The sequence below is a fragment of the Labrus mixtus genome, chromosome 5 (assembly GCF_963584025.1).
Source record: "Labrus mixtus chromosome 5, fLabMix1.1, whole genome shotgun sequence".
Taxonomy (NCBI): Eukaryota; Metazoa; Chordata; class Actinopteri; order Labriformes; family Labridae; genus Labrus; species Labrus mixtus.
In genome coordinates, this window is record NC_083616.1 from 13,377,873 (window position 1) to 13,391,556 (window position 13,684).

The window sequence follows — 13,684 nt, forward strand, 5'->3', positions numbered from 1 at the left end:
TAAACAAACAGATTCAGATCACTGTGTCAATGTAAAGACATTGAAAGAGAGGAAGAAGACGACAGAGGGCAGGAAATGAGTATCTTGTAAACTAAACCACACGCAACCTAGAAATGCACAACCTGAGGGGGGGTTACCCAAAGTTCACACTTGTGTCCTTGTGTGTGGAGGTTTGTGAGGTTTTAGTCAGCATCAAATCAAAAGTGATAAAGCCACAACATAGATAAATTAAATGAAAAGCATACATACAAAAGAAAATGATACATATTTGACTTCGTTCTGGAGCTAACTAAGACTAAAGTTGGAATTACGCGGAGAACACAAAATAATAAAAAATAATACATGTTTTTCATAAATATGTTGATTAAAGATTGGTGATCCATATACAGGAATCAGCTAATGGTACATGAAATGTATTTTTCAATGTTAAAATCATGGCCACTGTTATTTGAGTTGAATTGATTTTTTTGCATTTTACTCTAGCAATGAAAATGTTTGCATTTCCTTCCAGTAAAGCAGCTTTGAAAGAGGAATGTGGAGTAAGAGGATAGAGGATAGAGCGATGATCCAGTCATGTCTGCTGGAGTGCAGATGAAACAGCTTGAGGGCAGAGTTCAGCTAGACAAACTGTGGCAGCAGGATTACACAGAAAACGACTTTTTGTTGGCTATATGTTACATTGGAATGTGGGTGTGACACATTACTCTCACAGTAAGTTTGATCAACCAACAAGGTATTTTGTCATGCATTAGTTCAAAGAAGCTGAGTCGATGCCTGCCAATCCTACAGCCAAGACAATGTAATCTCTTGGCTGTACCCATTTGCATGATGGAAAATGCTGCAAAGTAGTTAGCCTTGTGGTTAGCCAGCAATTGTGTTATAGGGTCAATAAGTAGACTGTGGCTGCTGTATTGTCTGAAACAGTGTAGGTGTGTTTGCCTGTGTGTGTGAATGTTCCTGCTCACCTGCCATAGGCAAATCTTCTGTCTTTGTGATGATCCCCAAATGTGTCCCATAGCCTGAGGGACACACTGACCTCATCCACGACATCACGAGATCTCTCTAACACCTGAAATACAAACACATATCCCTGTAATACAATGTTTTATATCATTGCTACAGTACTTGTAGTTTGTCAAATTCACACATCCATAATACCAACAAAAGAGTAGAGAAGAAAATACTGGGAAACAGAAAACAGTTTCAACGTGCACATCCAGTCTGAGGATAAAAAAGTCACTACCACTCCCACTGTCTCGAAATGAATTTTCACGTATATGTCTGCTGCCTTCTAAAATCGGCCACCCTGACTTCATGGGAAAAATGTACAAGGGGGGGCTGGCAGGAAAAAATTCTGGTAAAGTCATGGTGAAAAAGCATTCACACATGCAGTTCACCCCAAACATTACAGGAAGGTTTCAGGAGTTTTGTGCAAGTGTGAAAGCACCATTGGTGTATTTGTGTATGTGTTTGCCTACCTCCTGGCATACTCGGTACTGGTCGATGGCCCAGACGGTTGGCACGTGGGTGGCAAGCAGCTGATACTGTGTGAGGGTGGCATTGCAGGCCCGGGCACAGATTAGCCGGGTCTTGCCTACTGCATTATCCCCAACCACCACACATTTAATGGTTTCCACATTGGGCCGCTCATAGTCTGTGTCTATATCCATGGAGAGGGCCCTGGAGGATAGGAAATAGGAGAGATGGAGAGATGGAGAGAGAGGAAGAGATAATTCACTATTAATGACAAATCAAAATCCCCTTGATTATGACTCCCACGAGGAATGACAATGCATTTTTTACAAGGAGGGCAGGTAGCATTGGGAACAGTAGCTTCTAAATATTGCCCAGTACAGGATAGGGAAGCTTTGTTAAGGCTTTGAGCCCCTGTAGCTGTGCTGACCAGTGAACAGAGGCTTCTGCCAAACTCCCAAACTGAACACATGGTTTGCAGGCTGAGGATAGAGGGACCGCGGAGCTATTTCTGTACCAGCGAAGATAGAGAGCGAGACAGAGAGAGAGAGAGACAGACACACAAAAAGAGAAAGACAACCCTTTCTCTCCTTGTCTGTCTTCCCTTTTGATGCACTGAGTGTATCTTCACTTCACAGAAAAGAAAGTGATGAAGCATCTTTGTAGCCAAAAAGAGGGTCAAATGTCAGGACCAAAAGAGTCAAATCCCTTAAAGGCTTTTGTAATTAAGTTATTAGGTAAATCAGGAGCCTGGGAGGAGGTGTGCATCATCTTTTTGGGTCAAATATATTTACCGTAGGCTTCCACAGAGGGAAAAAAACAAAACAAAGTGTGTGCATGTATGACTACTCGGCAGCACAAGATGATGGTGGAAAGGTACACGGTTCAATAGACTTACTCTTCTAAAAGCAAACATAACCGTTAAAAGCTTATATAGATCCCCTTTCCATAAACTGCTTATAAACATTTCTGACATGTCAAAACACTTGTTATTACCAATTTTCCAAAAGAAAAAAAAAAACTTTTTTGAAAGTATCAAAAAAGTACCCCCCCCCACACACACACACACACACACACACACATAGACACACAGACCAGAAGTCAGCTAATCAGTCCATCCGTCCCAGCAAGGAGTTCAAAGACCCATCCAAAGGCCCCACAAATAGAGCATCTGAAACATTCATAAAGGGCCTCGCTTGTTATTCCATTGACGTGGATGCCAGTGCAACACTTCAGTCCGGCACCATCAGACCCCAGCAGCTAAAAATGGCACTAATTCATCAGAGACTTGAGCCATTTGTGCACACTCATTTTCAGCCATGACCTCCTCCTTTACATAGCTCCAGCCTGATCGTGATGCTACAGCTGCAAAATAAAACGTATTCCTTCCCCCAAAAAGACCACAGACATTTATTTCCTCTTCCCTGTCAAAAATAACCAGTTACATCAGCCATACCTTTGTCTATCTGAACCTGCAGAAAAGTGTCTGTCAAAGAAGCTTCTTCTTGAACGGTCCATATGGAGCAGATGAAAACTGTGCTTTTCAGAGTTATAAATACTCGTTCTCTCTTGCCACCTGTCTGCCTGCGACACCTTCAGAGACACGTACTACAGGTGGAGGAGAGGAGATAAAAGAAGCAATAAAAAGTTACCACTGCCTCGCACTTATCCAACAGCTATTTGTCTAATGGTGAGGGCAGCCTCCAGAGCGGAAGTCCTCTTAGAGCTGAATTAGGGACAGAGGAATGAGGTGCCAAGTGTGACATGTGTGCACGTCATTCTTGGTCACTGCCAGAATATGTGGCAAATGACAAAAGAGAGAAAAACTAAGCAAGTAATTATTGACAGGGGGAGAAAACGAGATGGGAGGGTGCATAGGATTGTTGATTCCCAATGTTAATTGCAACAGTAAATAAGCAAAGAGGATTGCAGCAGGAAGAGGATTATTGGAGTCTTACAGAGAAAAGAGATGGACTGTCAGATCAGCATTAGAATCAGTCAGAAATGCCATATGGGTCAGAAGGGCATAAAAACCAACAATGACCAAGGTTGCTTTTCCTGCTGATGCTTCTCTCCACTGTCAAATGTGAAGCTCTCTAAGGGAAAAAAATACAGACAGAGGAGGGTGCAGTTTTAAGAGCTTCAACAACTGACCTACAGGAGTCAGTAAATCGGTGCATGTATGTCAGCGCGTGTGCATGTGGTAATGAGCTTAGGGCCGGTCTATGAGGCAGGGAATGATGGGAGTAGTGATGTAACCATGAGGCGCAGTTGTTGGTGATGGTGTGGATAGTTTCTCAGGGGGATCAAGAGGACCCAGCTTCCAGATCTCAACCTGCATCTGGGTCTCATAGCGAGAATCTGTTTACGCACCAGTCAACACATGAATTACAGAAATATGTGCTCTGACATGAATGCAGAGGATATGCACCTGCTGTCAGGTTTCTAAACAAAAATGACTGAAGAATCCGCAGAAGCTTGAATACAGTATGTGAGAGCAGAGTCGCTCAAAGGAGCTGAGATGAGAAGCTGTAAGGCTCTGGTTTCCTTTTTAGCCAACAACCCATAATGAACTGTACACAAACATCTAGGCGTCACCTGCAGGCCAGTGTCATCTTTCCAAACGAGGCAGCGGAAAAAAAAGGGCTGCAAGCAAAGAAATGGGATGTGACCATTAAATACTCTATGTGTGTGGAAAATAGAGTGAATTTCTGACCCAGTTTTTGTGCAGGTGTGCGTGTAATTCCGACTTTTAAAGTGACACATTAATGGGCATACACAAGTATTCCGTGACAGAAACACTGTGATAGATATCCAAACGGCCACTTGACGCACAAACACCGACCTTCTGCTTTACTCTGGAATGTGGCGGATTGACTCAGTGTGTGTGTGTGTGTGTGTGTGTGTGTGTGTGTGTGTGTGTGTGTGTGTGTGTGTGTGTGTGTGTGTGTGTGTGTGTGTGTGCATGCAGAAGGACCAGACAGACAAAGAGGCTCATGCATAATTTGAACAGCGTGCGTCTCAGTATGGCTTTGCTTTAAAGCCAGAGAGGGTCTCATAAGGAGATGGATTACTGTTCTGTCTCCATGTAGACTTCCTGGCAATATTTGCCTCTTTTTTTTTTTTTTTTTTTCACACACACATCAGCTGCTTCCTTTCTAAATCCTTTCATTCATCCCTCTGTCTGTCTGGTTTGTTCACAGCTGTGCCCACTCAACCATAGCTTCTGACCCCTTACTCTCACCCATCCTGTATTATTCCTCCAAATGTAATGCTTCAGATGTACAGCTATTCCATCATTCACCTTGTTCATTGTCTTTGGGTAACCTCTATCCACCACCCTGCTTCTATCCCCCCCCCACCCCCCAAATCATGTCCCCTCCACCCCTTTCATGTATCTATCTGTGACCTCACACTTCTCTGGATAGCAGTCAAATAGCGGCACTAAGCAGACAGTCCTCCCACACCCTTTTTTTTCCTCCCCCCTCTCCCTCTGTCTCCCTCGCTCTGTTATGTAACACCTTCAGTGATCCACTGGCAGCAGCCGCTCATCCCAAAAAAAACTCTCCATAGCCCCCATCCACCTAATTTTTTTTTCCTCCATCCTGTTTGATTAAGCTGAAGTTCTCTCCAAATGCCATGCCAACTGCCCGCCTCTCCTTCCCTCTCCCTCCATCCAGCCCCGCAAAATTATGACCCCAATGACCCACCACTTTATACACGGGCCGACACGCAGCCAGAGCTGAGGGGTTAACACTGACGCGGGCTTCACTACAAAGTGTCCATGTGTAATTGTTGGAAATTATGTGAAATCATGTATGCAACTTTTTTTTTACTGTTTTTATCTAATTTCTACTCTCATGACAGAAAGTTTCTCAGGTGTGTATGTTGTAAGTGTGTGAGTGTGTGTCATGTGGGTGTTTTAGACAGTGACTGCCACAGGAGCAGCTGGCACAGACTTGTTACATAACCCGGTCTGTAGCCTCTGCTTGGCTCCCTGGATGGCTGACAGTAGACCTCCGACTCATACACACACTACATGCCGGCATGTACTTGCCTCACCCACTGCAGATGGTGCTGGTGTTACTGCATGGCCAGTGGCAGGCGGTGATATGTGCCTATCTATCCTAATGAATGAGAGGGTTTTCAGGAGCTGCATATCTGCCAGCTCTGGAAGCTTCTTCCTCTCTCCTCTCTGCTGCAGTAATGCTCTGTAAACACAGGAAGGCTCCCTCTTGATGCCCTCATTTCCTTTATTCCTCCCAATCTACCTCCTCCTCCCTCTCCACGGTCTGTATTTTCCACTGACTATTTTCTTTCTTCATTCTTCATGTTGTGTAAACATGTTCCTCTCTATCTCATTACAATAATTAATTTTATTTTTTTTCCAATTCAGAATATTTCTATATTCAGTATCTCCCAGAACTTTAAAGTTGTTTTGTCTCAAATAAACAAATTAACACATCAGCCATTTATTTTCTTTGCAATTGACCATCAAATTACTTTTCGGTTGCTTCAACTTGGTTTTGAAGGGGCTCAATTACGTACAATTACGTACAAAATGCTGTGTTAACTTTTCAAGTTCAAAACTCATCTCCTTTGAATATCAGTTTAATTATGGTACAGACCCTTTAAATCATTCTGGCAAATTCTTAATTTAATGTTTGTGTGGCGGTATTTATGATATATCAATTTAGATGAGGTATAGGATTTTGAAGGTATGTGTATTGTTCTGATTCTCTAAAATACTTGATGCATGACACACCATGTCATGTAATAGAAGTCTAGAGTTGGGAATATTAATCTTGCAGCATTTTATGTTTTTTATTCTCTGGAATTTGTGTAAGAAAAACATGAACGTTACATTGAGCAACTTTGTCCAAAATGAGGTTGATTACAGTGCGTCTGGAAGACAATATTCCCGACCACAAATCTCCTTTGAGAATTTACCAGGGGATTTATACTGTTAAATACATTTAAAAACCTGGATCATTACAGCATTCATATAGCCTGGATCTTAATCATCAAACTATGATGGCTCAAACAAACCACCATCAGTGCTCGAGATAGTTGGTGTACAACTCATCAAAGCGCTACCAACCACACTGACACAAATAATGCATAATACATACAGTTGCAGGTTCTATTACACTTCCAATAAAGTGGTCAGAACATCCATGTGAGCCTTGAAATGCACGATGACTCTTCCATGTGGGTCCGTCACTGATACACTGCATGTTATCTCTGAACTTTCTGACACAGCCAAAGAGTGGGCACAGTGCCTAACCGGGACATTAAGCTGTCAGATCCATCTAACTGGATACATAAAGACGGCACCAATCATTTATTCATGGCAGTAGTGGTGATGAAAAAAACATATTCATAAAAGAATATCTACCAGGATGTCAATAGGACATTTAATAATGCTAAAAGAAATAAAAGTGAAATAAATTCTGAACAGCTGGTGTTTCCACAGAATGAGCCACAATCACAGGGACATGATTTACAAGATATCTAAAGGAGAAATATAAATTGGCAGAAAGATTGCTCAAAATGGAGAAAATTTTGCCAAATTGTTTGCACAACTACATCCTGCAGATACAATTGACTTTTGACTTGATATGGAATATGTTCAGATAAAAAACGTATCATGTAGATTCTTTCTTTATTCAATTTTAGGCAGAGCAAAGAGGCTTCTTCTCCAACCCCTCTGCTACCTGCCTGCGTAACAAAATCCCTCTAGTGACGTCACAGCCTGAGGATCAGCATTACAGTGCGTGTCTCTTCTCTCTCTCTCTCTGTGTGTGTGTGTGTGTGTGTGTGTGTGTGTGTGTGTGTGTGTGTGTGTGTGTGTGTGTGTGTGTGTGTGTGTGTGTGTGTGTGTGTGTGTGTGTGTGTGTGTGTGTGTGTGTGTGCGCGCGTGTGCGTGTTTATAAGTGTGTCTACGTTTTTAAATTAAACTTCTGCATCGTGTTATTTTTTTCACAGTTTTAATCCGCATGAGTTTCCGCTTAATGCTGTGGTGTAGCATCAATCCACTCACTCATCAATGAAAGGCACCTCGTGCGCTCCCTCTCCCTGCAGCCATTCATAACCACCTGGCTCATTCATATTTTTGGGGGGAACCGATTCAACAAAACGGGCTATTGTCTTGTCAGTTAAAATGAAATGCAAAATACACTTCCTATTCACAGCGGTGGTCGGATGCCCTTCACATTGTTATAAAAGGCAGGTGGATATCAACCCACATCCCAAATGATGCGCTGATAAGTATTGCGTAATGTGCCAAGCCCATCCGCAGCACTACACACAACACTAAACCCAAATGCTCTCATAATGCAGCACGTGTGGGATTAAAAACAGTATAATCTTCCACTGTAACATCCCCTGAAAAATGATGTGACACATTTTGAATATGAGAGCTTTTGATGGCATTACATGGACGTGGGTAGAGATATAAGTAGAGATTTAAAAAGCATTAGTACCTGCAGTGTGGTCACACAGTTTGAAACAAATGCAGCTGGTGGGTTCATAATCTTTGGAGTGAAGGATTTCACAAGCAGTGTGTGGACTGCATTGTGCATTGAGAGCATGTGACCCAGTATTGCTGCAGGAGGGGTCCCTACCTTCCGACGGTTCCGGTATTGACCCACATGCCACTATGCTGATGGTCCAGCCGGTCTCTTCAACCGGACAAAGGCGCGCGAATTCGATGTTCTCGGTGGCCCCGTTGTTTGTTAAAGAGCACTGAAAACCGCGGACGTCGCACAGGACCTCTGCCCTGTCACATCCTACTTCTCACTTCCCCACAACGCCCGCTAAATCCAGCGCTTTAACAGTCCTCAAGAAGTAGTCTACCGACTCGCTGCAGCACACCTGACCTAACGTCGTTGTGATTTTAGAAGACGCTTTTTTTTTTTTAGCATGAAATCTACACAAAACTGGCATAGAGATTCTGCAAGTCTGAGCCACCCCCTTTTGTGTTGTTGTTTCCCCAGCTGATTCCATCAGAGGCACGCCTCCACGACAGCGCGTCACGACACAAGGCGCCCAACACATCCTGTGATGCATTCAAGTGCTATCGGAAAAAACAAAGAGGATGCTGAACGGGACATACAGTCTCGTTTTAAGAAGAGCGCTATGTCCACCAAACAGCATCCCAGCTGCATAGCTGTGACATATTTTGGGATAAGAAATTAATCATAGAAGATAAAATTATGAGAAAGAGCGTCTCAATTTAACCTTTAGACTTTGTATTATCTTGAAAATGTCATTTGAACCTTTGAGTTTGCATTTTCTACACATATTTAGGCTATTTATCTTAAATGCGTTTTGCAACTTCTCAAATGAAGTCCGAATATGGTGAAATCATATTTCTAACCTCACAATGTATGTTACTCAGCTGCCAATTTAAAAAAAAAAAGTGTTCACTCCTTTTGAGCATGGGATATCGGATTTCATTAGGAGCACTTTAAGGTGACATGAGAGACAAGAACGCAGGAGCCAATCATGTCATGCAGAGCTCCTAGTAGCCCCGCCCTGAAACGGTGGTCTGCCCATCCTGTTAACTCGAAACATGCCGCAAAGCACGCTGTCTTTATTTGGTAGATCAGGCATGTCCACCACCACTGTGCTGCTGGTTGTACAAGTCTGTCAGAATTCTACTGTTACTCAGAGAAAAGAGATTGTGCATATTTGTTTAAAAGCATGGCAATCAATTCCTAAAACTGATCAAAACCGTCAAATTAAAAATATATATAATGATAATAGATGTTCTCCTGTAGGCCTGATCTGTGCCAAACATCTAAAATCCTGATAGACAGATGTGTTTCTGAGTAAATGGGTAGTTGTTTTTTTTCTTCTTCTGTGGTTATTCTGGATGTTGAGACATAGCAACTAGCTTCCACATAGCAACACTTGTGTAATGCTACAAAAGGCAATACAGGAGCTGAGAAAAACAGACCGATCATGGATTGCAATGGGGGGAAAAAAATCAACCTTTTGCCCTCATATTTTTACAAGATTTCTTTCTTTTGGGATTCATATGTGGAATGTTAATCTGCAGCAGAGAAGAAAAATGCTGCCACGTCGCCAAGAGTGCAAAAAATACCTCACTATTCAGCCAGCAGAACTATTTATAGTTTAAACTTAAATTACTTGGGCTTAATCCAACTGAAGACCTTGCCTGGACATGTTTTCAGACAGGGCGTTTTGAGCCCGTCTTCATTTTACTATAACCAAGCCTACAATTAAATAGAAAAAAATAAAAATAAAAGTTTTCTTTCTGTATAACAGTTCAAATTTAAACTTTCTTGCAGTGTTTGGCCATGTAGGGATGGGTTGTCTGAACAATCAACTTTCTCTAAGGACAGTGGAAGACTGAAGACAGCCCTCTAGTGGTTGAACATGTTATTAAGCTCTCTGAAACAAAAAACAGATATAAACTGTCTGCTAGATTATGTAAGTGCTTTCACCGCATGCCACTGCACCAAGAGAATCCATCTGTGACAGATCCTTGTGCAGAACAGCAGTAACTGACAGGCGACATGCATGAAGTTTAATAAAGCAGGATCATGCTATCAAAAACTGAAATGTACTTGACCCTTGTGCTCCTTGCACCATCCATGCATCCCTGGGAACTCATGAATGTATATGATTTTTTCTTGCTTCAACATCAAAATAAAGCGAACAGACTCTCCCTGTGCAGCTATTGGAGATGTCTCCTTTATATCTTTTGTCCCGAGTGGTCTTGAAGCCCTGAGAAAACACTGCCCCCCGACCCGGCTGGCATGGCGAGAATGAACCAGCATGAAAGATCGGCTGAAGAAAGCATGGCTTCAACAGCAATGGCACTGAGAGGGGCTTTAAATGTGGAGAGGCAGCCCCTTTGTAGGAAGAGGTGTACTTGTGAGAGAACTCTCAAGCAGCACAGTCTGAGGTGCATGTCTGGCCTTTTCAGCTACAGTAGTACGATTAAGAACTCCGCAGCTTTGTTTACGAGCTTTATCGCTCTTTTATTAACTGTGTGGGAAGTCTACTCCCATCGCTTTGACACTTTGGTGAGATTCAAGTTTGGAGAATAAGCTGAGATCACTCTTTGGCATGACTAAGGAGTGTCCTGCTGCTTGGACAAATACTCGGTTAAGTCTGCAGTGGTATTCAATGCCATCCAAACTTTACAGAACGACTTTTTTACACAACATTTTGTTCAAATTATGTCCAATTAAGTCCAATATGACTCTAACAATAAGTATTGACTCAGAAGTTATAATAAGTTGCAGGCTTTGTTAGTTATGAGAGGATGAGGATAGCCTTTTCTGAATAACACTTTTATGATCTGACCTTCAACTCTTCATTCTATAAACAATTAAAAAGTAATAGGCTTCTAGAACATCATATAACCTTGAATACTAGTCATATTGTTTGCGTCAACTTGAATTGCATGTGCTGCCTCTGTTTGCTCTTCATGTTTTTATTATATTCTTTTCTCATTTGTAAAAAAAAAAATGGATATCATGTATCAATTTAATGGCCATAGAGCGTTTTGCAATGAAAGTCTTTCCCTCATCTCTTCCCCTCCTTACCCCATGCTCACCTCGAGTGTCCAACAGGCCAGCACACCCCCTGCCCCAGCACTGTACTGGAACTGTTCTAAAGCTGTCAAAACACCCAGCTTCTCACACTCCCCGCATCCACAGAGAGATCGCCTCAAACACACCGTCCCGAGTGCTTATAAACACATACATATGCAATACACACTCAGCCCAGTGCATTGACACAAGTAGGTCAGAGCTGCAGTGGGTCTTCCAAACAGTCCTCCAGCACCATGGGACTGATAACAGTATCAAAGATTAAATTCTACCCCCAGCCCATGAACACTCACAAACATAGACACAATCACACATGAACAATCATTTCATACTGCATATCTGTATATGGATCTACAGGATGAGTTTATTAGGTTGTTTGTAGTTCAAGAGATTTTGGCACTTGTTTTTTGTTTTGCAGAGGGACAAGGAAAAATGTGACAAGGCAGGAATGTACATTTGTTTCTCTGGGAAGTAAAATTTAAAGGTCAAAGGTCAATGATGAGATAGAGGCAATTGAGGCTAAGGTGAAATGAGTTTGTGGGAAACTAGCATTCCTAACGTAACAAACTAATGAATGCACAGAAAAACATATATCATGTTAACCTCTGACTCCGAAAGTCTTTTACATTCCCACTCTCTCTCTCGCTCTCTCTCTCTCTCTCTCTCTCTCTCTCTCTCTCTTTCTCTCTCTTGCTCTCTCTCTCTTTCTGACACACATGCATACACACACTTTGACATGGATAAGTGACTGAGGTGATGTGATGCCAGAGCTGGCACTCTGGCATGAACCGAAGTTTGTTTTGTAACAGCCGGCCTATTTGGCATTGGGCGATGTGCATGTTATCAGAGTCGGAGTTAAAAGTAAATAACGTTCAACATGAGATAAGGCCTGAGAAAGAGTGCAAAAAGGAACAGACTGCGAGAGAGAGAGAGAGAGAGAGAGAGAGAGAGGTATTGTTTACTAGCTTGGTTATCAGGAGTTTGTTTTATCTCTTGTCTGTCAGAAAACTACATGTGTGTGGCCAGCTATTGTTGCCTCATTACAACCTAATGAAGACATATCAAACCTTTGCTGACTTGCAGGATAGTAAAGTCCTTAAGTAGAATCAGATATGATCTGATTTATTAGCTACTTATCTGTGTCCATTGTCTCCATCATCCCCAACCGAGCAGAATAAATAAAACACATTTTGTTGACAATAATGTCATCCGGTAATAATTCCTCATTGTCGCAGAATCAGGCACAGTTTGAAAGTCTTGCATTGGTTGTAATAACCACAACACTGATGCATGATGAGGTCAAGTCTGTGCTGGTGTTGATGGAGAGTGATTTTGGAATATGTGGGGAATGTAAAGTGGCCTGAGGTCCTGTGGCGAAGTCCGGAGAGGGTGAACAGACAGGGAAGGATGGTAGTGGGGGGGGGGGGGGCTGAGGGTGAATGGTGGGGTTCTTTGGGTTTTACTGCCTGCTGTCCGCCTGAGAATAAACAGACCACTGATTAGGATATTAATGCCAACTTGAATGTTTCCCAGGGAGGTGCCTGGCTTTCTAAAAGTGATGCCTGGAAAAAAATAAGAACTGCATATTACTCACGGTCACAAACACATAGGCCCCTTAGACCGCCAAATCTGGCAAACCAAACTACCTACAACAGAACATCTGCCATCTTTAGCTCATGCTCCATGTTCAGTTACCCCAGTTATTTTTTGTGACCACGGTTTCAGCCTCTAGCCCCAGTCATAGTTCAGAATCTCAAAGTAAGAAACACTTTGGTGAAAAATTCCAGCGAGTCCATGAGCCTTTTACGTTATTATTTGACATTTTTTCTGTTTTGTTGTCCTTGCCTGTAATTTTTAAGACCTTTGCATAAGACAGAAGAGATTGTGGGGTTGGAAAAGATGGACGAGGGGTTTTGAGAGGTTGAGTAGATGCTCTAAATTCCTGAGTGGCACAAATCTTCTGTGAAAAGTACAAAGTGTGGAGAGCAGAGGTTGTCAAAAGTCTTTATATGTGGTCTGCATACTTGAGGGGACTGCACAGGCATGTCTTGCATGTCTTGTTATGTCCACATGCATGTATAGACACACATACCAACATCAGCGACATCATCCCGTTTAACTCGATCAGGCACAAACAAACACACATGCATGCTCTCTGCTGGATAGAGAAACACAGGTCAGCAGAGGTGCCTCTTAAGCTGTGCCTGTCAAGTGGCAGGGCTGATCATATTAAGACTCTCTCCAGTTACACACTCTTAAAGGGATAGTTCACATAACTAGAATATAACCACATATGATTCAAAGTATATTTTTTTGTTGTCTTGTTTGAGGATAGTTTAGAATGTAGTATATGCACAAAAAAGCAGCAAATATAGAATAAAGAAATGGCATTGCATTTGCGTTCAACTCGTCACATGGGGATCACCACAGATTCTACATAACTCACAGTGTCTGAGTGACTCACAGGGGGGGATCATGTACTAGATAGGTGTCTAATGCTTCAGCAAATTAAAAGATCACTTTAATTACCCTGCAAAGTAAGTGCGTGCTGAGCCAGTTACGTTACGTCGAGGTGTGTGAATCAGGTGGAGGAATGACATAGGGACAGATGTCGAAATGAG

The 13,684-nt window shown here is 42.3% G+C and overlaps 1 protein-coding gene across 5 annotated transcripts in view; it reads right to left on the bottom strand.

Moving 5' to 3' along the window:
• The window catches only part of rhobtb4 (Rho related BTB domain containing 4), a 44,731-nt gene that overhangs the window by 16,776 nt on the left and 14,271 nt on the right, over positions 1-13,684 (bottom strand). For 2 of the 5 annotated variants that reach the window (XM_061037930.1, XM_061037931.1), the window contains exons 3-4: positions 1,479-1,680; positions 966-1,069 (exon numbers count right to left, since the gene is read on the bottom strand). In XM_061037930.1, coding sequence (XP_060893913.1) covers positions 966-1,069; positions 1,479-1,670 — 296 coding nt within the window. In that variant the 5' untranslated portion in view covers positions 1,671-1,680. Of the gene's footprint in view, positions 1-965; positions 1,070-1,478; positions 1,681-2,929; positions 3,500-7,958; positions 8,792-13,684 lie in introns of those variants that run through there. The other 3 variants (XM_061037929.1, XM_061037932.1, XM_061037928.1) reach the window with 3 other exon arrangements.